Source organism: Chiloscyllium plagiosum, chromosome 32 (assembly GCF_004010195.1).
Source record: "Chiloscyllium plagiosum isolate BGI_BamShark_2017 chromosome 32, ASM401019v2, whole genome shotgun sequence".
NCBI lineage: Eukaryota > Metazoa > Chordata > Chondrichthyes > Orectolobiformes > Hemiscylliidae > Chiloscyllium > Chiloscyllium plagiosum.
In genome coordinates, this window is record NC_057741.1 from 34,538,304 (window position 1) to 34,564,687 (window position 26,384).

Below are 26,384 nucleotides of genomic sequence, written 5' to 3' on the forward strand. Positions count from 1 at the left end.
CATCATAGTTTCCCTGCCCCCAGCTATAACTCTTGCCCTGCAGTGCACACTTATCTCTCTCCATCACTAGAGTAAAAGTCACTGAATTGTGGTCACTGTCCCCAAAGTGCTCACCTACCTCCAATTCTAACACCTGGCCTGGTTCGTTACCCAGAACCAAATCCAGTATGGCCTCACCTCTTGTTGGCCTGTCTACATATTGTGTCAGGAAACCCTCCTGCACACATTGGACAAACACTGACCCATCTAATGAACTTGAGCTATAGCTTTCCCAGTCAATATCTGGAATGTTAAAGTCCCCCATGACAACCACCCTATTACTTTCACTCTTCTCCTGAATCATCCTCGCAATCCTTTCTTCTATGTCTCTAGGACTATTAGGAGGCCTGTAGAAAACTCCTAACAGGGTGACCTCACCTTTCCTATTCCTAACCTCAGCCCAAACTACCTCAGATGGTGAGTCTTCATCCATCGTCCTTTCCACCGCTGTAATACGATCTTTGACAAGGAATGCCACACCTCCCCCTCTTTTATCCCCACCTCTGACCCTACTAAAACATTGAAACCCTGGAACCTGCAACAGCCAATCCTGTCTCTGTTCTACCCATGTCTCCGTAATAGCCACAACATCGAAATCCCAGGTACCAACCCACGCTGCAAGGTCACCTACCTTATTTCGTGTACTACTTGCTTTGAAGTATACACACTTCAAGCCACCTTCCTGTTTACAGGCACCCTCCTTTGAGATTGATGCCATGTTCCTAACCTCCCTACACTCCAGGTCCTGCACCCTAAAGCTACAGTCTAGGTTCCCATGCCCCTGCAGAGTTAGTTTAACCCCCCCCCCCCCCCCAAGAGCACTAGCAAACCTCCCCCCAAGGATGGTGCCCCTCAGTTTCAGGTCCCACCTTCCCTAGAAAGAACCCCAGTTATCCAGATACCAGAATCCCTCCCTCCTGCATTGCATGAAGCTAAACACATAAACTAAGATTAGAATGTAATCTGATGCTGACAAGCAAATATTGAGGGTAACAATGCATTTTATTAATAGTCTGAGAGCGCCAAAGAACAAAGCATCTTTCACAGAAACTGGAGCTTCTCTTTCTAGTCTGGTATTTGTGTAGCAGAAAGCTCATTTCCTCAGTATAAAGGCAATATTCAAATGCAATAAATAAGTGTCCTCTTGTATGGCTCACTTAGGGATGCTCCATGTACAGTGTGCAGTATGATACTTTTCATTGGACTGGCTTATCAGATGTAAAGCTGTCAGGATCTTGTGAGGCCACAGCTGATATAAATGGCCACAAACTCTCCATTTCTATAAAGGAGGTAAAAGAACAATCATGTTTTTCAAGATCAGAACGTTTCTTTTCAACTCAAAAATCAGCATTCTTTCTCCCAATGCAGATTCTGCCAGACCTGCTGAGTTTCTCCAGCAATTTCTGCTTTTGTTTCAGATTTCCAGCAGCCGCAGTATTCTGCTTATAATAAGCAAGAGATTGGTCGTGTAGTTGAAATGTGCCTGGAAGTGTGGTGGAGGCATTCAAGAGGGCACAAGACAATTATTTCATGGAAACAACATGCAGTGTTACGGGGAAAGGGCAGGAGCCAAAATGCTGAAAGTGCTGGCACGTACATGATTGGCCAAATGGCCTTTTTCTGCACCATAACAATTTTGAGATTGGGTGATGTGAAGTAAAAATAGAATGGGAATTAAAAGTAGAAAGTGCTGGAAAAACTCAGCAGGTCTGGCATCACCTGCAGAGAGAGAAAAATGGTTCACATTTCAACTCCATTTCAACTTCAGAGTTGGAGAGGTTTGGGAAAAGTGATGTGCTTTCTGCTGTTTAGAAAAGGCAGGATGAGAGATAAGTAGAGGAGAAGGTAAAGGTACCCTGGGGGAGACAGCACAGGGGAAATAGAATGGGACGAGGTTTGTGTGTAATGTGAACAGCATACAGACCAATGGGACCAAATGGGCTGCTTGTGCTTTACATTCTTGGGATGTTTTGCAATCCAAATAGTGCTATATAAATGCAAGTTGTTGCTGAAATGCATGGGTATTTGCATAGCCCGTTGGTCATGATTTTCAATCCAATGAAATGGATTTCACAAATGGGAACTTAGAGAAGGAATTTCTCAGGGTTAGAATCCCTTTGAAGAGCGCACTGTTACAACAGAGGAGAAGAATGTTTAGCCAAACATGTCACACATAGTATTTCTGCTGTGATTTTGGAAGTAGAACTATTTAAACAGTTTCTTTTTCTTCAATTTTCAATGAAGTCTAAATAAAAGACAATAAAAGTGCCCTCCATTCAGCTCTTACAGTAAGTCAGCTGGCTTTTGAGTTGGAACGCCTTCAGTAGTGTTTTAAAATAAAAATGAAACTGCCAGAGATCAAGATGAAATAAAAACAGCAAAATACTGAAGACTGTATTTTCACAGAGCCAATTTATAAAGGGCTCTTTTTTTTAAGAAGATAAACATTTTGAATGGAAGACGGGCGAAAATTTCCGAGTGTTGTTATGGAAATAAAACACTGAGGCACCACAGTGGGCCTTCCAGCTCAGTCCGCATGTATCAAATGGCATTTCTATGGAATGACTGTATGAGTGACAGACTGATCCTTTCCACTTCACAGGTTGTTGACTCCAATCTAGTGGCTTTTGACTGTCACTGGATCTTCATAAATGAGGTAATTGTTCATGTGTGGGGGGAATGAAGCAAAATTCGACCGAAGTTTTGCCAAGTAGCAATAGATATTATAATTACCTTTTTTATCCCAGCAGTGCAAAAGCTATGAATATGTGAGGAGCCCTGGGTCTCCATTGCTTACTAACAATGCATGTTATATGATGCAAAGTTAAAGGGACAGCATGGAATCTGGCAGATAAAAAGAGACTGGGGGGGTTGGGAGTATATCATATACTCCTTGGGTGAGGTGACTGGTTGCAGCAGCATGCTGAGTGTCCCTAGTCCACCCTACCACCTGGGAAGGTCTGCTGGTGGGTCCCTTGTTTGGAATACAGGCCCTGCTTTTGTTAGCCCGGTGAATATGTCGCAGCAGTGATACACAGCTTCATTCACACTTTGGTTCCTTGGCAAAACTTCTCGTCGCCTGGAACCTGTCATTAGAAAGCGCTTTGTCTGTTCGGGGTGAGTCACTTCTTGTTTTGAAGAGGCACTGCCATTTTTTTTTGATCAGCACTCAGCTATTAAAAAGCAAACGTACATGGTCTATAAGGAGCCAAGTTTACCACACAGCTGCCTGATGATGAGCTTAATGTGGTCAATTATTATTAAGAATAAATGTGATATTAAGGTGAATATAGAATGCTTGACAATGTCTAATTAACTATTCCACTTTATAGCCTGAGAAAATTGAAAAGAGCTGAGGAACCAATTCTGCAGACTTCCAATGTGAATTTCTTCCTCCTAATTCCGATTTCACCACTGTAACCCATCAAGAGCAATGCAATGTGTTACCGTGCACTGTAGCAAATGCTTCCACTTGGTTAAAAATAGTTAGGCTAGTCAATGGTTCAGTCTGCCAGCTGTGCCAAGTGATTGGTCAAGTTATCACCAATATTCTCCCCCTACCCCACCTACCCCCACCCTCCTCCAACACGGTTTCTCCATGTCGGCTATTCCACCCTCGGGGCTTCTATGTGTGCCTGGGACAGTGTCCTTCAATGAGCCAACACTGTGCAGCTTGTGTCCATTTCTCTCCGACTGCTGGTACAGGTACAGGACATGTATCTGTGGGAAGGGAATGTGGCACTCCTGCACTCAGGGAACATAACTAAAAATCAAGCATTTTATTTTAAAATGGTGAAACTTAGTAATTGACATTTGTGCTAATAAAAATTATTCCTGCTAAATTGATTATTTTCAGAACACAGAGACTGGCAGGAATTTTTAGCATACCACTGCTAACTGTATTCTTACCAGACACTACTGACAGAAAAAGTTCAGATTACATTTTCTGACAATGTTACAATATTTATGGATGTCCCCATTAACTTTCTGTTGGTTACTGAAAGTGGCAATTACTGTAACAAAGTACAGATGGGAAACTGCTTTGACTGTTAGTCTCATTCCTTTTGCATCCCATATACAGCTAACCCACCTAAGGTACTTACAATAGGTATGACATGTTCCTGGAGGTTTGACCGCCGACCTTTCAAGTACAACTGCCTTACTCAGACAAGTGCCTAATTTCTTCCCTAACCTCTTCCCTCAATCTCCAAAGGTCTTTTTTTATTCAGAAATAATGAAGAGAAGTATTGAAAGAAAACTTGAAAAGAAAGACTTTCTAATATCTTCATGTGTTTTCTTTGACTGGTGCTTTTAAAAGTGGCAAAAGATTCATTTTCCACCACAGATAGTCCACGATAATTCTGGATGATTGAGATCCTTAAACCTTCACTACACACTCAGACTTCAAAGGGAAGACTTTGTTAAATACCCTGTGGTAATCTGAGAAATCTAGAATATGTATCTGCCTTTTAATCTTTATCATTGAACCCTGGTCTGCATCGTTCTCACAACAATATAAAACAGGAACAGAATTTGGCTATTAAGCCTCTCTGTTTTGTTCTACCACTCAATGACATCAAGGTTGATCTGTAAACTAACTACCAACTCGTCATAACTATACATCCCTTAACTGCCCTTTTAAAATCCAAAAAAATCTCTTTAAATTACACTTTACCCTTCTATATTCCAAGGGATACAAATCTGGTTAATGTAATGCCTCCTCATAATTTAACACATCGTGCCCTGGGGATGTTCTGGTGAAGCATGTTGCATTTCTCCCAAAACCAATGAATCTTCCTAAGAGGCAGATTAAAGATAACTTAATCTTTCTATCTCAACCGCGTAAAAGTTCCATGATTCGCTTTTTTATGCGGACTGACATAGGTAATTAACAACGAGGGACTTCTTCAATTCATTACTTCCAATAAGCACAATGCATATAAGCAGGCATGTGGATTACCACACACGGGGCCGCAAATCCACAGTCCTAGCTGATTCAAGGGCATTCAGAGTTCATTTATCTCATTAACTTCTTCAAATTCATTCCTGGAATCTGAGGATATTGGTTAGGCCAGCATTTATTGCCCATCCTGAACTGTGCTGGATGGGGTGAGCTTCATTTATAGAATCCTACAATGTGGAAGCAGGCCATTTGGTCAACACAGACCCTCTGAAAAGCATCCCACCCAGATTCCTCCCCCCCTGCAATCTTTGTAACCCTGCATTTCCCATGGCCAATCCAACTAACCTGCATATCTTTAGACTGTGGGAGGAAACTGGAACAACCAAAGGAAACCCACACAGACACGGGGAAAATGTGCAAACTCCACACAGACAGTTGCCTGAGGCTGGAATCGAACCTGGGTCCCTGGCGCTGTGAGGCAGCAGTGCTAACCACTGAGCCACTGTGCCAGTGTTTCTTCTTGAACCACTGTAACTTATGTGGTCTCTATGCAGCCAGAGTGCTGTTAGAGAGGGAGTTCCAGAATTCTGACCCAGCACTAATGAAGGAACAGTGATGTTCTAAGAAAGGATAGCATGTGGCTTGGAGGAGAACTTGCGGATGGTGATGTCTCCATGCATCTGCTGCCCTTGTCTTTCCAGCTGACAGATTTCACAGGTTTAGAAGATGTTGATGAAGGAACATTAGCAAGTTTCTGCAGAGCATCCTGTAGATGGTACACACTGCTGCCACTGTGCATCAGTGATGAGGAATGTGTTGATTGGTGACTGACTTGCACCCAACTCCATTTTAGCTACAGGCCAGGAATTTCCTCATGTTACTGCACATTCCCAGCAAACCAATGGCGACGACTGTGGAACGCAGTGATAATAATTCCCATCATCACGCATTACTTAAACAATAAATTTGTTTTCCTCAGCATCCCAGTTCCAAGGTTCTTCACTTGGGTGTTCTTTGCCTCCCATTAATTTGATTTCCTTGCATTGATCAATTCAACCACATTCAGCCAACACAATAACCTGGGATGTCTAAATGCAAAGACTTCCTGCAAATGAAAGGAAGTGGCTATCTATCCTGGTCAGTCATATTCCTAGAAGTTTCATCTCACGGCCTCCCGCCACACCCTCCAACATCATCACAACAGTTTTTTGGGCACTTAGCTCAACCATCTCACTGTCTGAAAGGGTAATTTCAAACCTTGATTCCCACTTTAGTCCAGGTGAGACTAGATTTCTTTTTTTAAACATTGATTCATGCATGCATGAGAATTGCCTGTATTAAGGGTGGCACATAACTGAAACTTTTCTGGAAAGGACATGTTTTATGCTATTTTACAGATAACAATCTTCTAACCAATTATCTCGACAGCTAAATATTTCCAACCAAAGGTTTACACATTTACTTATCCAACTCTACCCAACAGCATTCACAAAGTTGACATTCCACATTGGAAACTAACATACTTGGTTATATTATCCATGTCTTCTCACTCTAGGTATGATGTGGAGGTGCCAGTGTTGGACTGGGATGGATAAAGTTAAAAATCACACAACACCAGGTTTATTTGGAAGCACTGGCTTCCAGAGCACTGCTCCTTCATCAGGTCTTTTGCTATAAAATCGAGGTCTTATGGTCCTACTCCACAGCTACCTGATGAAGGAGCAGTACTCCAAAAGCTAGTGCAAATAAACTTGTTGGACTATAACCTGATGTTGTGTGATTTCTACCTTTGCTGAAAATGTGTTGCTGGAAAAGTGCAGCAGGTCAGGCAGCATCCAAGGAACAGGAGAATAAGCCCTTCTTCAGGAAAGTGGATTTTTAACTTTGTCCACTTATATACTCCACATGTGATTATCAGAAAACCTAAACAGTCCCTTTTACACTTTGACTCTCCTATCTCATCAATTAGTCAGTGGATACATAGTTACCTGAATGGATTCATCTTCACCATCAGTCAAGTAACCATTTTTCGCCATCCCCAGTACTTTTAGAAATGGTCAACAAACATTTTTTGATGAAACAAACTGGAACTCACTTTTAAGGGGCAACTTACCACAGATGACGGAATCTGTCCTGAAAAGAATAAATGCTGGAGATCACAGCGGGTCAGGCAGCATCTATGGATGCGATCTCTAACATTTGTTGTTTTCAAAACTCACTTTTAATGTCCCTGTGATTATGATCCTGGGCTTTTCAACATTCATTGACCCTGCGAATAAAACATCTCTCTTTCCTTGTTATCAAAAGTTGCACTTTTGCATATTCTTGGTGGAGAAGTCACTTCCCATTTTTCAGCTAAGCTCAACCTCAATTTTTCATCCCAGCAATGCACATTCAATATAGCTTGTTGCTGTAAGTCAATGTGTGGGAGTGAGTACATGAAATGGATTGTGTAATAAGAAGTTGTGCAGGAGTTTAAGACATGATGGCACAGAGCTGTAGCCTGGTCAAAGAGCACGAGCGAGGAGCTGAATTGGAATCTCTGTCAGAAAGATTGAATTGCAAAGTTGCTTTCAAAATAACATTCTGTGAACCTGTCAAATGCCTGTGCTGCAGTGAGGGAATTTATTGTTCTTGAAAAACTAGTGCAAGAATGAAAGGAGGAGGAAGTCACCCTGAAGAAGGTGTCAAAGAGGAAACACACCATCAGAACAGGGACCAGCCATTGGCCTGATCTTGTAAAGCATGTACCAGAATGGGGCCTCAGAAATTGTCAAAACGTGGTCAGAAATGCAATGTGTATATATGTACATTCAAGGCACCCAATCAAATCCTGAATCCAGCAAAGATTTCAGACCAACAGCTCGCTGGTGTAGTTGATCATGGAAGGAAACTGCTCCATGTTGTGGTAGAATGCCAAGCTCACTCAGAGGCTACCAAAACCATTCAATGCCAAAACGATCGGATTCCTACAATTCATTGTCACAAAGCAGCAACGAGCTAGTACCCATTCAGTCCATCAGCAACATGGACCGAACATCTGTGGGTTTCAATACATACAGTGCAAATGTTCAGACACTGCTCACCAAAAGGACATGGGAAGAAGGGATTCCTAGTGATCCTGACCTGCATAGATGACAGTACACATTCAAACTCTGCAGTATTTTCAAATATAAAACCATGCTGAATGTCAAGTTCCCTGTAAACAATTCTGCACATGTCCATCATGTGATGGTGAGTATGAAGTGAAGATTTGGATCAATAGTGCGCAGTATCACTGTCCTCATGGTCTACACAATGAATACAAGATTTGAAAATGAGACGTTATTTAGATCCCATCTTATTGATGAAAACAAGACCTGCCTGTGAAGAAGTAGCACTCACATTGTGGCTAAAAAAGCAGGCCTAATGCCGGTCACTTCAGACGTGTCCCTCAACAAGCCATTTAAGCTAAATGTTCACACTGAATGTAATAGATGGATGGTTGTTGAAGAATCCTGACTCATGATCGTTGGGCCATAAATTCAAACCTCTGCGTCAAAATTATACTGCTGACCATTTCTTACACCTGAACCCCATTGATACCCATGAAACCACTTCAATGTCTGTGAACCTAGAAAAATGGGAATTGTTTGTCAAGATCTCAAACATCTGCAATTCACTATTGCTTGCTCGTAGTGCAAGAACATACCTTGGTCCATGGAATCTCATCAAGAGAGATGTGTAAGTGGCTTCAATACATTTAAAGTTGCATTTGCAGCTGAACAGGGACTCTCACATACACATGATAGTCATAACTGAACATATATATTGACAAACATGAGAACATATTTACAATGAATTTACAATGTACACCAATGCGACCAGTGTGCTCTTAGAAGGTCTTCTTCATTCTCTCCCTCTCACCAGAAAGCACTTCTTCCTGCACTGCTGGGTGTTCCTCTGAAATGTGAAGACCTCATCTTTCTGGGTAGTGACTTCAGATCAGGCTGGCAAGGTCTGGAGGCATGGAGTAGTCTGGCAGTGCTGGAGAAAAAAGATGTCATTCCATAACAATAAGACATTGGAGCAAAAATTAGGCCATTCAGCCTATTGAATCTGCTCTACCATTCATTCATGGCTGACAACTTTCTCAACCTCATTTTCCTGTTTTCTGTCCATAACCCTTGATCCCCTTGATACTCAAGAACCTATCTATCTCAGTCTTAAATATACTCAATGACCTGTCCTCCACAGCCTTCTGTGGCAGTGAATTCAATAGATTCCCCACTCCCTGGCTGAAGAAGTTTCTCCTTATCTCCATTCTAAAAGGTCTTCCCTTTACTCTAAGGCTGTGCTGTCGGGTCCTAGTCTCTCCTACCAATGGAAACATCTTCCCAACATTCACTCTGTCCAGGCCACTCAATATTCTGTGTGTTTCAATGAGATCTCCCCTCATCCGTCTAAACTCCATCAAGTATAAACCCAGAGTCCTCAAACATTCCTGGGATCATTCTCATGAACCTCTTTTGAACACACTCCAAGGCCAGTACATCTTTCCTGAGATATGGAGCCCAACACTGCACATAATACTCCAAATGTGGCCTGAGCAGAGGCTTATAAAGTCTCAGAAGTACATCCCTACTTTTATATGCAAATCATCTCAAAATAAATGCCATCATTGCATTTGCCTTCCTAACTACTGACTCAACCTACAAGTTTGCCTTGAGAGAATCCCAGACTAGAACTCCCACATCTCTTTATACTTCAGACTTCTGAATTTTCTCCCCATTTGGAAAATAATCCATGCTTCTGTCCTTCCTACCAAAGTCATGACCTCACACTTTCCCACATTGTACTCCATCTGCTACTTCTTTGCCCACTCTCCTAACCTATCCAAATCCTTCTGCAGCCTCCCTGCCTCCTCAGTGCTTTGCATCATCTGCAAACTTAGCCAGAGTGCCCTCAGTTCCTTCACCTCAATCGTTAATCTGTGAAGTGAAAAGTTGTGGTCCCAACACGGAGCCTTGCAGCACACCACTTGTCACCAGCTGCCATCCTGAGAAGGACACTTTTATCCCCACTCTCTGCTTTCTTCCAGACAGCCAAACTTCTATCCATGCTAGCATCTTGTATCCAACACCATGGGCCCTTATCTTACTCAGTGGCCTCATGTGTGGCACCTTGTCAAAGTCTTGAAGTCCAGGTAGATAACATCCATTGGCTCTCTTTGATCTAACCTGCCCGTTACTTCCTCTGAGAATTCTAATACATTTGTCAAACATGACCTCACCTTGATGAAACCATGCTGACTTTGCCCTATTTTACCATATACTTCCAGAATTCAGAAATCTCATCCTTCACAATGGATTCCAGGATCTTACCCCCAACCGAGGTTAGGCTAGTTAGTCTTTTTCCGTCTTTTGTCTTATTCCCTTTTTAAGCAGGGGTGTTACGTTAATGATTTTCTAGGTCCTCTGGGACCCTCCCTGATTTGAACAATTCCTGAATGATCACCACTAATGCCTCCACTACCTCTTCAGCTATCTCCCTTAGAACTCTGGGGTGTAATCCATCTGGTCCAGGTGATTTATCTACAATCAGCCCATCCTCTGTCCCACCCTGTCCTCTGTGACCTCAGGGACTTTCTCTGTAAACTGAAGCACCAATTCCCCTTGTCTACCTTCACATCTCCAAGCTGACCCGCACGCACACACACAAACACACACTACACACACATGCGCAAAACACATGTACACGTACATACAACGCACACAATGCACATACATATAGCCACTACACACAAAGCACACACTACACACACAACACACACACAATACATGCACTGACGCACATACACATAGACTACACACAAATAGATCCACACATGAACACACATTCATATTCATAAGCTTGATGTTTAAGTCACATCTGTTTCTGCACAGATTTATGGAACTTTCAAAATATAACATATGCTGCAATCTCCAATGGTCATGAGTTCCAGGAGACCTCAAGACAAACCCTGAAGGGTTGCAAACCCTGAGGTGAACACTTCTCTTCCAAGGAAAGGGTTGGGCTAGAGACAGCTGACCCTAAGGACAGGAGGAGTCTCTCCATTCTTTCACTGAGATCATGGTTAATTTGCAGCCTCACTCCATCCACCGTCCCTGACTACATATCACTCAATACACCTTGACTAGTAGAATTTTTTTTTGTAGGGGACAGTTCCACATTCACACCACCTTTGTAGCTTCCTACATTCTCAGCCAAAATACATGGATCTGACATTGCATTCATAGCTCATAGTGTCATAGAGATGTAAAGCATAGAAACAGGCCCTTCGATCCAACTCACCCATGCTGACCAGATAGTCTAAATTTATCTAATCCCATTTAACAGCACTTAGCCCATATCTCTCTAAACCCTTCCTATTCATGTACGCATCCAGATGTCTTTTAAATATTGTAATTGTACCAGCCTCCACCACTTCCTCTGGGAGCTTGTTCCATACACAGTCATGGTCCACTTTGATGCAGTTGCTGGCATTCTTGTTTCTGAGTGACAGGGGACTGAGTTCAAGTCCCACTCAAAACCAAAGGCTGATATTCCCGCACAATGTTAAAGGATTGCTGCTCTGTCTTAGCTGGTATGCTTTAGATTGGATGTTTTAAACAAGGCTCTGTCTGCCTGAAATGGGAGGTATAAAAGATCCCATGACAGGACTTCAGAATAAAAACAAGGGAGTTATCCCTGATGTCCAGCCCAATATTTGCCTTTCCATCCCACGTCACAAAAAGCTGATTTTCTGCTCAATATAACAGACTGAACTTTAGGTGCATCACTTTCACTGCTCCCCTGACCAGAATGTTGCTTGGAAGCTGATTCACAAGAAAGGTGGCTTCCCTGCAGCCATTTTACATTCACCAGCATGATAATAGTCCCAGAGTGCGACCCCTTCCCACATTGGGGTGGAGAGAGCCCTACGTTAGAAAGCTGTAGTGCAGTCAGGTTGTCTGTCAGCTCTGCAGGCCCATGTTTGAGTGACTACAGCTTAAAACCTGAGGAAAAGGAGCCGGCTCAAGCCAGACTGAAGAAAAGACCAAGGTATCGCCAAGAAATAAAGGGAATTGGGGAAGGAGGTTTAAACTGGGGCAATATGGTGGGGGAGCGGTGCCTCCGATAAACACAGTGAGTCCTCAAAGGAGGTCCCCTTATTTGCCCAACAGGAACCTGCCCCATGAAAGTTGCCAGGCTGCACCACATGCCCTGGGCCTAGCCTCTGCCATAGGTGAGGTAGTGATTGGGTATGATCGCAGCGATGGGTTGACCATTTAAGGCCGTAGATGAACCTGAAGTCAGGCAGTCCACTTGACACCTCCAGAGCTTTCCACAAGATAGGAGAGAGTCTGAAGGAGGTTGGCAGGCCAAGTGCTGCATTTCACAATCCCCATCCTTAAATTCATCAATTACCTAAAGCAACAAGCCCACCTTCAAAGAGCCAACCGTCACATTGCTGCTTGTGGGAGTTTACAGTGGGCAGTTTAGTTGCTCAAATCCCTCCATGCCAACAGTTAAAATATTTCGATTCTCTGCTCAGTGGTCATGAAAAATGCAACATAAATGTCGGTCTTTCTTTCTTTTCTCTTCTTTTGCTCAAGCGCCTTCACAAGCGGAAAATGCTTTTCTCTGTCTTAACAATCCCTTACAAGTTGTAAAAGCCTCGCCCCTTAACATGTATATTTCAGAGGATAAAAAGGTACTTTCTTTGAGCACTTCCTGTAATCCAAGCCTCAGAGCCCTACTATTATCCTGGTGAACTGCAATGCACTCCTTCCAAGGACAGTTGTGACATGTCCAGAACCCGCGTGCACATTCTCCAGATGTGGCCAAAGCACAGCTGCCTCAGGGGGTGAGTGTGGAGACAACAAATGCAAAATAAATCCTTTCAACTCTCCACTTTAACAACCGCAGTGAAAAAAAAATCTCTCTCCAGAACTAATTAGATTTCAAGTATGTTAATTATTGCGAGAGACAATTTTGGCTATTTTACATTGAATCTCAACAAGGCACATGCAGTGTTGGGTGAAAAAGTAGCAGAAACTGCTTCATTTTGTGAAAATATAGGGCCTTATGTATAATTGAAATTAATTAATGCAACACTCTTTGCTATAAATCTCTTAGGTAAGAGCTACACTTTGTAAAGCACTGATTCATTCAACATATTACAAACTGAGTTTGTATCATTGAAAACCGAAAGCACTGCGGATGCTGTAAATCAGGAACAAAAGCCGAAATTGCTGGTAACACTCAGCAGGTCTGGCAGCATGCTGAGCTTTTCCAACAATTCCTATTTTGGTTTCTGAGTTAGCATCCCGCTGTGTGAGGAGACTTTACTAATGAATAGGTTATTTCAATCTTCTTGAAAGCTGCAGACAGGTATTGGATGCAAATGCATCAACCCTTAATATTACAGAGCATGATTTCAGTCTGAAAGTCTCCAAGTGTTTAAGCATTTTGCCTTTGAAGGCCAAAAGCATATACATCAGAGAGTTGAGCAGGCCTCTAGATTAAACCACATTCCCGTGCCTGAATCTCCGTATGCAATTATTCACACCTGTATTGCTCTCAGGTGCAACTTTTCCAACCTTTATAATAGGCTCAGTCAAAATATCTCAGATGGTGCCCTTTTATATATGTTTTATATATGTTAGTCCACATAATATAGAATATTTTCCTATCAAATTGTGTGGAGATGGTCTCCTATAACCTTTTCTGTCAGGCAGAAGATACAGGTGCCTGAGCACACACACCAACAGGTTCAGGAACAGCTTCTTCCCTGCCATTATTAGACAGATGAATGGACTCTCTAGCCTCAAATAATGCTGATCTTGCCAACATTGATCTCACATAGTGTACACCTTGTGCAATGTAACCTGTATGTCTCTGCCCAAGTCTTTTTCATCTGTACATCCTTGCTTACAATGATCTGTCTGTACTGCTCATAAACAAAGCTTTTCACTGTACCTCGGTACACATGACAATAAAGCAATCAAACACATCTCTTGGAACTTGAACTCTAAATACAAATTCTGTATTCCTCTTGAGTCAGATACCCGACTACACTGACAAAAAGTGATAGCAGGTGATGCAGTTGCCTTTACACTAGAATGTCACATGTCGTGATTTCATGTAATCATCTCAAGGTATAGGCTTGTCTGGTCTGGGATCTACGCCATTATATAACACACCTCCCTTTAAAATACAGGACTAATTAAGCAAAATGTAGAGAATATATGGAATCAGCAGTATAGAAGGAGACCATTTGGCCCCTCCGAATTATTACCACCTCTTTTGCAGAATTATCCAATTAGTCCCATTCACTTGCTCATTCCCCAGATCCCTATAATAGAATAGAACTCAGATGCTTGAACTTTGCACACTGGAACTCCCAATGTTTATGGATCACAAGTTGACTTCATGCCGAGATTTCATTTGTCAGTTTGAAATTTTCCCTGTACCTTCTAGGGCTAAATTCCATCCTCCAGTCTCTGAAATACCGGTTACGTTAAGCTGATTTAGATAAATGAGTTAGTAGTCTTATTAAAACAGTTTGATTAGATTAGATTCCCTTCAGTGTGAAAACAAGCCCTTCGGCCTAACCAGTCCAAACCGATCCTCCGAAGAGTAACCCACTCAGACACATTTTCCTCTGACCAATGCACCTAGCTCTACGGGCAATTTAGCATGGTCAATTCACCTAACCTGCACATCTTTGGCCTGTGGGAGGAACAGGAGCACCCCGAGGAAACCCATGCAGACACAGGGAAAATGTGCAAACTCCACATAGAGAGTCACTAGAGGCTGGAATCGAACATGGGACCCTGGTGCTGTGAGGCAGCAGTGCTAACCACTGAGGCACCGTGCCACCCTGAAAACTTGCTTATGTTCAGTTCAAGCAGGAACTGAACATAAGCAAGTTATCCAGTGCCCTACAAAAATACCTATGAGCCTGCTATAAACAGGAGTGGTCTTGGACAGTAACACTCAATTGGTCATAGCAAGTTTCCTGGTGAAGGACTTATGCCCAAAATGTCAATTCTCCTGCTCCTTGAATGCTGCCTGACCTGCTGTGCTTGTCCAGCAACACACTCTTGACTCTGATCTCCAGCATCTGCAGTCCTCACTTTCTCCTGGTTGATTTCAACCCTACTGCAGCCCTCACTTTCTCAACAGCAAGTTAGCAGCTCAGTATACATTCTGTCTCATTTTTTTTGCTCCATTGAGGTCAATCAAGCTGTGTGGGCATCTGATTCAACATACTTGCCTGTCTTTCTGTGTCATCAAAGTCAATTCCAACCCAAGTTCTTGCTCATAGATTTTGCCACGTTTGAAATTGGTGAGCAATGGTAACATTTAGAAATTAGGGAATATTTCATTAATCTCAGCCTGGATTCCATTCTTCACCAATGTGACTGCAGCTCAATATCATCAAATTTAAAACTGGACTGATACAAACCCACTGACACAGAGGTCAGGTAAGCTAATAACCCTTCGCACTTTCCTATTCCTCCCTAAGCAGAATGTGTTTCTCCAATCTGTCTTGCACCACTTTCTCTGGCTCCTGGCACCACTTTTACTCCCTCACAATCAAGTTCATTGCATCAGGCAAGGTGTGAAATAGGGGGAACAGTTATTTGAACACAAGTCAAGCTGCAAGGTCAAGCTGGGGAGGAAAGGTAGAAGGAGCAATGCTTGAAAACGACATGTTCAGCTCACTCCAAATTGACCGGCAACAATGGCAGTGCATCATTTTACAGTTTGGAGATTGTTGGATTTAATTTTCCACAGGCACATAGGTGCCAGTTTGACGAGAAGATGACAACTATTTACTTTAATAAAAAGAATGGCATTGTCTGTCTGTGTTTTGTTCTTTTTTTTAATCCCTCAACTGTTTTGTTGGAATAATTGAAAATGAGTTTTGCTTGAGAAATGAAATAGCATGACAATTCTGCCGCGGATGTTTTTGTTTGCTTTTGTTACTTGTTGCTTGCCGAGCATCAGCATTGTCAATCCCTGAATGATGGACGTACTGGAGAGTGAAATGTTTTCTGTTCAGCAGCCAGTGTCAGCCTTAAGTACTCCCAGCCTAAGTGCTGTAAGGATCAAATGAAATGTAAACTCTGTTCCCCAGAGTGTGGGCTAAAGGTTTCTATCAAGCAGATGCGTCACTCAGATGCTAGCTTACAAATTGTAAGTATGGTTATTGAGCAGAAAGAATGCAGTATTGCTGCATGGGATCAAACCTGTGCTACCTTATAATCTATGGTTACTTTGTCTACCCATTTTGTGTTAAAGCTGCTGAATGGTCTACAGTTCCATTAACCAACTCCCAGCTGGTGATTTAATACAATAATGGTGGAGGAGTGTGATTTTTATAATGGAAAAAAAAGTGAAAGAAATAATGGCTTCATCGAAACACTTTTTACAAAGCTATTTTTGCAATTTCCCAGGAGTTAAGTGATGGCGATGTCCAGGAGTTGGTGAGGCGGTCAATCGGAAGGCTGACAATCATTCGGCAAACCTTTCCCTTGTCCTTAAACACCACTCACAGCTGTATACATGGGAAGCACAGAATCTCTCCATCACTGTGCGATCCCAACGACCCTTACAAGAATAACATGGAGGTAGGATTATTTCAACTCATCAGACATAACGCATTCTAAAATTAAACATCTTGGTGCTAAGATATTCTGTTACTATGTGTGATGTTTTCATTGTTACTGTGCTGTTTTGTTATCTGAAACATCAAATATCTGTGTATCTATGTCTTGCACACACAGACAGAATTGCACACATTCACAAATGCAGTTACCTACTACTTCAATGCAGCAATTTATGCCCATACCAACATTTCTGTCACAGGCTGCTGCAGTGCTCCTGGGAGCTTCAATGGAAGCTGGAGGAGCACCACCTTACCTTCTGCTTGGGGACCTCACCACCATCAGGACTCAACATTGAGTTTAACAATTTTAACAGCAGAGACACCCCCTTCTGTGGCCATTATTCACCACCACATTCTAGGTCTTGTCATGAAATGGATTGCTTTCAGTACAGCCAACTAGTTTGGTGGCCTGGAATCTACAATTCTTTCGTCGGTTATCTATCCTCACCTAGCCACTCATACCACCTCTTCCCACTCCATCATCAGCATAAAAGCCACCTCTTCCCAGCTGCTATCAGTTCCAAAGAAGGGTCACAGGACGCAAAATTTTCATTCTGCTCTCTCTCCGCAGATACTGACAGACCTGCTGAGTTTCTCCTGCAATTTCTGTTTTGGTTTGATTAAAAAAGTATGTAGTCCAGATGCATTCATAGCCTACAAGAATCATAAATAACTATAACAGCCACATCTACAGAGCTGGGCTGAGAGGTGGCAAACGGAGTTTAATGCGGACAAGTGTGAGGTAATTCACTTTGGTTGGAGTAACCGGAATGCAAAGTACTGGGCTAATGGTAAGATTCTTGGTAGTGTAGATGAGCAGAGAGATCTCGGTGTCCAGGTACACAGATCCTTGAAAGTTGCCACCCAGGTTGACAGGGTTGTTAAGAAGGCATACAGTGTTTTAGCTTTTATTAATAGAGGGATCGCATATTGGAACCATGAGGTTATGCTATAGCTGTACAAAACTCTAGTGCGGCTGCACTTGGAGTATTGTGTACAGTTCTGGTCACCACATTATAAGAAGGATGTGGAAGCTTTGGAAAGGGTGCAGAGGAGATTTACTAGAATGTTGTCTGATATGGAGGGGAGGTCTTACAAGGAAAGGCTGAGGGACTTGAGGTTATTTTCGTTGGAGAGAAGGTTGAGAGGTGATTTAATAGAGACATATAAGATAATCAGAGGGCTAGATAGGGTGGACAGGGAGAGCCTTTTTCCAAGAATGGTGACGACGAGCATGAGGGGGCATAGCTTTAAATTGAGGGGTGATAGATATAGAGGTAGTTTCTTTACTCAGAGAGTAGTAAGGGTATTGAATGCTTTGCCTGCAACGGTAGTAGATTCGCCAACTTTAAGTGCATTTAAGTCGTCATTGGACAAACATATGGACGTACATGGAATAGTGTAGGTTAGATGAGCTTCAGATTGGCGCAACATCGAGGGCTGAAGGACCTGTACTGTGCTGTAATGTTCTATGTTCTATGTACATCTATAATCAGATTGACTTATAATTAAGTGTAATTAAGTGTATAATGATAGATTGTAAAGGAAGACAGGATAAATGAAATTACTCTCCCAGGTGAGACCCTCACCCTCCAGAAGCAAAGATCAGGAAACCTCTATTAAATTATAATTTCCCATGTTTTTAAACAGAAATTGATATCAAACTTGCAATTTCCACAAATGCTCTCCCATGGGTGAGACTTTCCATTCAAAGCACATTTATTCTGAGATCATTCCTATTATTTTATTCCATGGATGAATTATAATGGTTATATTGAGCTATAATGTGTGACTAACTTGTCAAATGACAATCATATGAGAGTGTGGACTGCACATCTGGCATGCATTGAGATGGCTTTTGTAATTCAAAATGAATGAACAAATAAAATCCCACGTTAAATGCATGAAATTTAAACTTTAAAGGTGTCACGCTGAAACAATTCTCTCCACTTCTAAAACAGCCTCGAATTCTTTTCAGTCTCCAAAAATCTGTTAGTTAACCTGTAACAACAACAACCTTCTTCAAATATAACAACATACCCCCAGCAAAATCTGGCATTGGCCACACGAAGAGATACTGAGATTGGAAATCCAACATTGGATCAAAGGGATGGGTGTTGTGGGATCTAAATGAAAAGGAAGAGGTGGAGAGCTGGTGGAGCAAGGGAAATTGAGACTCAAATTTGGAAGGTACTGAGAACCCTTAGGACTAGTCAAGGATGACATATTACTAGCAATAATATATATCTAGAAGCCTAGAATTGATAATGAGGCACCAGAAAGTATCAGTAAACCACTCTAGAGCTAAACCAGTCAAGAAAATGCAGAAAGGAATGTTGGATTGATAGCAATGGAGAGATAAATGTATCAATTTGACTTGAACCCTGGTGGGTGTCCCTTTTTTTCAACTCTTTTGACTTGTTGTTAATTCAATCACTGGAAGTGGCATCATTGGCTGGACCAGCATTTGTTACTCAATGAATGGTGAGCTAACTTTCTGAACTGCCACAGTCCCTTTGCTGTCAGTGGACTTACAGTGTCATTAGGGAGGAAGTTCCAGAATTTTGACCCAGTGACGCTGATGGAATGGTGATATGTTTCCAAATCATGATGAAGACAGGTTTGGAGAGGAACTTGAAGGTACTGGTGTCCCTATGCATCTTCTGCCCTCATCCTTTTAAATGGAAGTGGTCACGGGTTTGATTGCTGCTGCCCAAGAGTCCATAATGTTTCATCCAATTGAGATTCCCAACCAGAGAGCTATTATATTTTCACATTAGATTCCCTACAGTGTGGAAACAGGCCTTTGGCCCAACAAGTTCATACCGACCCTCCGAAGAGCAACCCACCCCTCTCTGACTAATGCACCTAACACTATGGGCAATTTAGCATAGCCAATTCACCTGACCCGCATATCTTTGGACAGTGGGAGGAAACCGGAACACTCAGAGGAAACCCACACAGACACGGGGAGAATGTGCAAACTCCACACAGTCAATTGCCTGAGTGGGGATTTGAACCCGGGTCTCTGGCGTTGTGAGGCAGCAGTGCTAATCACTGAGCCACCATGCAGCCCTAGAACATCTTTAACATGGAACCATCTGATTTTCAGCTTAATGTATCAGTAATCCTAGAAATTATCTATTTCCTTGGTATATTTTGCTTTGGACAGTGGGAGGAAACCGGAACACTCAGAGGAAACCCACACAGACACGGGGAGAATGTGCAAACTCCACACAGTCAGTTGCCTGAGTGGGGATTTGAACCCGGGTCTCTGGCGTTGTGAGGCAGCAGTGCTAACCACTGAGCCACCATGCAGCCCTAGAACATCTTTAACATGGAACATCTGATTTTCAGCTTAATGTATCAGTAATCCTAGAAATTATCTATTTCCTTGGTATATTTTGCAATAAAAACGATTTTAAAAATTGCTACCTTCATGAATTCAAATAGAGTGCGATTAACTTGAGGCATAAGGCTTAAAAGTTGTCACTGATTACCTTGTAACACAAGTTGTATTTTATTAAGAAAAGCCATGGCCTGTGCTTTTCCTCACTTTACCTGATCAACCTCCAATTTAAATTGTTTTGATATTCAATTTATTTTGAAAGAGCAATTATTCTCAAAATGAAATGTGATTGCTTCATGTAACTGACAAATAGTCATATGTCTGCTTTCCAAACATGGATTATGAAAAATCCTACTGTTTTGAAAAAAAAACAGAGCTGCTACAGGTTGTCTTGGAAATAAACAAGGATGCTATTAAAAGGTCATGGAAATGAAATTTAATTAGAATCACATTATTTACTGTCAAACTCTAAAAACTGTAATAAATGATGTGATTCTAATTAGAGACTGTGATATCAGTTACCTCCATCACGAAAAAAAAATTATAACATACACTTTATTTTCAAAGGAATGTTTAAGCAGCAGGATAGTTAATTAGATGCCACAGATCCAATACTTTATGAGCTGCAGTAATTCCAATTAATCTTCAGCACAGAGGAATAATGGTAGTAATTTGAGTCTCCAGTGAATATTTTAACTGACAGTATTCACTCGGTAAGACATCTACCTGCCAATGTTAAATGGAAGAAAGGTTAGATTGTTATAGTGGAGTGAACTACCCCCTACTGTTCCCTCACATCAGGATGTGCAGTTAGTTTGGCAGCACAGACTCTGACCAGTGAGGTCAATTCAAACCTTAGAATGCAAGATTTATGCAAACAATTTTAATTGTCATCCATATTGAGCAACTTCTAAGACAAATTGGGGATAATCTTTTTGGTACCAATGGTGTGTAAGTTCTGCAGGCCCCCATGAAAGGCATTATAATTCTCAGGATGAGGGCACAAATGTGCCCAATTTTGTTATCACATAATGATGCCTCTGGCATATTCATGGTCTGCTGATTTCCACACTCAGCTACAACAATACTCTCCCAACATTTTTTTCTCTCCTTTCTCACCCTCCATAAAGTTTAACTTATCCAAACCTCATCAATTCTGCACTGTCCTCTGCTGCTTAAGTTGCTGCTCAAAGGCTATATCTTTGACAAGTGACCTGCCTGGTTGTCTCCTCTCTTATCACTCTTTAATTATTGCTTCATGACATTCCAGTCAGGCAGATGCTTTACTCCGTTAAAGGTTCACTTAACAAGCTAGTTGTTTGTTGCTGTGGGTAATCATTTTACAAACGCACACTTGTAACCACTAAGGTATCTATTTCTATAAAATATGTCATAGTCTGGGCACAATAAGATTGCATTATAAGTAATCCATTTTGCTTCAAGCAACCTTTTTCATATTTTAGCCATTTTATTTGATGTGAACATTATTTACAAAAAGATTTTTAATGAAGCTTACCTACAACCCTCTTCTTCTCTGAATAGAAAATAAAAACACCTTCCTTAGAATTTCTGGAGCTCTTGATGTGATGACCCAACTAATTCTCCTTCTGCCATCCGTGTAGTCCCTGATAAAATGGGTGGCACAGTGGTTAGTACTGCTGCCTCACAGCACCAGAGACCTGGGTTCAACTCCAATGTGTGTGGAGTTTGCACATTCTCCCCGTGTCCGCGTGGGTTTCCTCCACGTCCTCTGGTTTCCTCCCACAGTCCAAAAATGTGCAGGTTAGGTGAATTGGCCATGCGAAATTGCCCATAGTGTTAGGTGAAGGGGTAAATGTAGGGGAATGGGTTTGGGTGGGTTGCGCTTCGGTGGGTCGGTGTGGACCTGTTGGGCCGAAGGGCCTGTTTCCACACTGTAGGGAATCTAATCTAAATAAAACTGGAGTGGTTCACTTGCCAAAGAATCAATCTCAATGAATGAATCTACAAGACTCAGACATGTGATGAAGGAAACCAGTAGGGGAAGCCATAATTCCAAAATCCCAATTTCCACAATTTCTAACCATTCTGTCTCAAATTATTCACATGTTCTATCCCACAATACTTATTCTTTAAAAGTGACTAGTACTGCAAATGGCTCAGTATTAGGATTGACAAGTTATCCACTTTTTCTTGATTTAAATTGGCATCATAAGGACAGCAATAATAATCCAAGCCATCTTGATGAAATGGTCAAATAATTCAACATCTGGTCTGCATTGTTTCCACTAGTCATGATTTGGAGATGCCGGTGTTGGACTGGGGTGGACAAAGTTAAAAATCACACAGCACCAGGTTATAGTCCAACAGGTTTATTTGGAAGCATGAGCTTTCGGAGCACTGCTCCTTAATCAGGAGTTGGACTATAACCTGGTGTTGTGTGATTTTTAACTTTGTTTCCACGAGTAATGGAAAATTGAAACAGTTTTATATCAGCAAGGAAGCAGGACTCTAATAATGTCAATATTTCTATGTCATTCAAAAGGATGCTAAAGTCCTCAGTAGTCTTATTAGACCAGAGTTTGGAACAAGAAATGGGTGTAGTCTAATGGGTGCATTACTGACCCTGTTGAAAATGATCAGTAATTCTATGGTTTTTAAGAGCCAGCCTTGAGTTGGGTTCAAATGGATTCATATATCATGACCCAATATAATCCATTTGTAATTGTGTCACCTGTGAGTTATCCAGCAATTCGTGCTGAATTTATCCAAATATCTGGATTCTTTGCTTTGTATAATTTAGTATCTTTTCATTTTATTGTTTGTCATTGTTTTCAATAGCATCGAGTGTGACAAATTGCAATTTGACACATGACATGAATTATTTTTGAAAACCCCTGCACTGATACTGATTACCTGAGATCATTGTCCTTTTGCAGTTGTTTGACTAGATCATGTGGTTTTTGTTGCTTTGATTTGCAAAATGTTAATATTGAGGCTTGGAACATGCGCAGATTACCAACCTCTACATCTACGACACTGTGGTCCTTCTGGCAAATGCCTTTCACAAGAAGTTGGAGGATCGGAAATGGCACAGTATGGCCAGCTTGACATGCATCAGGAAGAGCTCCAAGCCTTGGCAAGGTGGACACTCCATGTTAGAGACGATCAAGAAGGTACTGTCAGATGCTGCACAAACAAAACTTATCATTGTCATTTTGTGACATTCAGTACAAAGAGTTTAATTTCTATTTATTTACAAGATGTGCATATTGCTGGCTGGGCCAGCATTTATTGCCCATCTCTAATTGTTCAGAGAGCAGACAAAAGTCAACACATTGCTGTGGGTCTGGACTCATGTATAGGCCAGGTCAGGCAAAGACAGCAGACAATAGTGGTTATGTAGTCACCACCAGGGTGGCTCTGTTTCCAGATTGTTATTGAATAGAAATTGCATCATGTGTCAGTGTCGAATAGCTCGGTTGGCTGGATGACTGGTTTAGGACATAAAACATAGAGCAGTACAGCACAGGAACAGGCCCTTCAGCCCATGATGGTGTGCTGAACATGATGTCAAGTTAAATTAATTCCTTCTGCATGACCATGATCCAGATCACTCCGTTCCTTGCTTATTCATATGCTTATCCATAAGCTCCTTAAATGCCCCGATTGCATTTGCTTTGGGATGCAGGATGGCACAGACAGCTTGGATTTACTTTCTGCTGAGGTGACCATGAAGGGATCTTCTTCTCAACCTCTCCCCTCACCTGAGGCGTGGTGACCATCAGATTAAACCTCCCCCGTGTCACCTCTCTGTAATGAGAGCGCGACCCTATGGATCCAGAAGATTATTGCAACTTTCCCTTTTATTCCATTCCAAGTTGCAATGTATCAGTAGTGCAGGGTTTAATGTTGCCAGTTTGTAATACAAGGAAATGATGAATCAATATAAAAATCTTGACCTTTTCCTCAGGGTGAAGTAAATGGGATGACTGGGTTCCTGAAATTTAAAGAGCACGGTGGAAATCCGAATGTGCAGTTTGAAATTCTTGGTACGAACTATGGAGAAGACTTAGGAAGAGGGATTCGGAAAGTAAGTGACAGACTACGAGTGGATGCTGCACCTTTGAGAATTGTTTCATTTTAATTTTGTATCAAAAAATGCACACGTTTGTGATTTCATCTCTTGTTCAGAATTTTGGCTTAACTTTGAGGAATATTGGTGAGATGCAACAGCAACAGCAAATTGTATTCATTTCGAAAAAGCTGGAGAGACTCAGTGGACCCGGCAGCCACAGCGGAGATAGGAGAGCATCAACACTTCAAGTCAGGTTTGACTTTTCTTATGAAGTTTGACCAGACTCGAAACATTAACTCTGTTTCTCTCTCCAAGATACTGCCAGAGCTGCTGAGTTTCTCCATCATTCTCTGTACTTCTTTCAGATTTCCAGCACCCGTGGTATTTTGCCTTTGTTGTATTTATTTAGCATCTTATCGAACTTGAATGTAGCAAAATATCCCAATGTATTTCTCAAAAGCATGTTCAAACAGAGGTTGTACTCCAAGGAGATATGAAAATGTATGGTCAAAGTTTGGTCAAAGATGGATGTTTTTGTGAATGAGTTGATGGGAAGGTCAGGGAGGCCGAGACATTGAGATATTTAAAAAGGGAATCCCAGTTCTCTGGAGCAGGCAGCGGGAAGAACGGCTGAAAGAATGGCTTAAAATCCGAGAGGCTTAGAGATCTCAGAGCATTGGAAAATCAGAGGAGATTAGAGTGATTAGGAGGGAGCGGAATACAACACTTATTCTTTTAAATCCAGGACATGCCAAACTTGCAGTCAGTGTAAGTTAATGACCTGTGAAAATGTCCTCCTTTAAAGAAGGAGTTAGATAGGGCCGAAGGGATCAAAGAATGTGTGGAGAAGGCAGGACTCGGGTATTGAGCTGAATGATCAACCAGAGCAGGCTCCAAGAGGCGACTGGCCTACTCCTGCTCCAATTTTCCTATCTCTCTACGAGCGAATGGCAAACAAAGTTTGAAACAAAAACAGAAAGTGCTGGAGAAGAATCTGTGGGGAGGGAAAGCGAGCTAATGTTTCAGTCCAGTGACCCTTCTTCAGGTTTCTTCTCCACAGGTGCTGCCAGAACTTCTCCAGCACTTCCTGTTCTTGTTTCAGATTTCCAGCATCCACAATTGTTTCTATCAGGATAATGAAGCGTGTAGCCATTGAGTCTCCACAGTCAGGATTCCCATGTGTGGTATCACTCCATCGGACACAAAAGCCTTGATGCTCACTCCGAGGTCCCGTGAATGAAGATTTGGCATCATTGCAGGCTCTGTATGTCTGAGCAGGAGAAAGTGACCCAGGAGGCTGGATTTTTGTTCTGTGGTGGCATGGTTCCTTCAAAGATTTTTGGACAGTATTGGAAAAGAGAAAACAGCTGCCACGTGCAAAGGTGGAAATCCTGATCCTGTGTACCAGCACTCTGTTGACATTTAATATATTTTTTAAAAAGATCCTTATGACTCTCTACCATCAGTGTCACAGAGCCCCTCACCCCCACAGATGCCCTATGCCCCATCCACACCAACCTTGTAGATGGTGGGCAGACTTTGGAGAGTCAGGAGGTGTGTTACTCACTGCAATATTCCGATGTGGAACCTTAACTCTCCAGTGGAGCACGCTGTTTATCCAAACAAATCCTCAGGCCTGCTCTTCCCAGGACTAACACTTTACTGAGGCTAGCTGATGATTTAAAGGCCATCTATCTCTATAAAGCACACATGTGTGAAACACAGCCCCCACTCACCCAACCCCGTTCTCATCTGCGCAAAAATGGGACAAGACTCATAGAGTCGTACAGCACAGAAACAGACCCTTCAGAACAATCAGTCCCTGCCCAACATAATCCCAACCTAAACTAGTCCCACTGGCCTGCTCCTGGCCCAAATCCCTCCAAACCTTTCTTGCTCATCTACTTGTCCAAATTTCTTTTCAACATTGTAATTGTGCCCACATCCACCACCTCCTCTGGAAGTTCATTCCATAAGCGAACTAACCTCTGTGTAAAAGGTTTGTACCTCATGTCTTTTTAAAATTCTCTCCTCTCACCTTAAAAATGTGCCCCTCAGTCTTGAAATCTTGGAATAGACAACTGCCATTAATTCCACTGATATCCCTCACTGTTTGCGGGCTGGGACTTAGAATTTTCAATCTCTTCTGCCATGACATGTCAGCTCTCAGTCATGGTGTAAACCTGGGCCAGACTAAAATAACTCTCACCCTGACATAACCTTTAAAGATTGTAGCAGTGAGCTTGATTGTCAATTTCAAAATAAATTACCAGCAGTTTGATGAGTGAGTGGGGAAAATGGAAATGTAGTGCTAATTGGCAAATCTGTTGTGCTT

The 26,384-nt window shown here is 42.0% G+C and overlaps 1 protein-coding gene and 1 long non-coding RNA gene across 3 annotated transcripts in view; one reads left to right on the forward strand and one right to left on the reverse strand.

The window, feature by feature from the left end:
* Positions 1-26,384, forward strand: part of grid2 (glutamate receptor, ionotropic, delta 2) — a 979,554-nt gene that overhangs the window by 689,305 nt on the left and 263,865 nt on the right. The window contains exons 5-8 of one of the 2 annotated variants that reach the window (XM_043674401.1): positions 2,642-2,695; positions 16,432-16,605; positions 22,986-23,147; positions 23,945-24,064. In XM_043674401.1, coding sequence (XP_043530336.1) covers positions 2,642-2,695; positions 16,432-16,605; positions 22,986-23,147; positions 23,945-24,064 — 510 coding nt within the window. The remainder of the gene's footprint in view (positions 1-2,641; positions 2,696-16,431; positions 16,606-22,985; positions 23,148-23,944; positions 24,065-26,384) is intronic. The other variant, XM_043674402.1, reaches the window with a different exon arrangement.
* LOC122539495 lies at positions 1,047-26,301 on the reverse strand. Its single transcript, XR_006309108.1, has 3 exons — positions 26,088-26,301; positions 8,849-8,968; positions 1,047-1,318 (listed from the first exon to the last, which is right to left on the reverse strand). It is a non-coding gene; the product is annotated as an uncharacterized LOC122539495 (long non-coding RNA).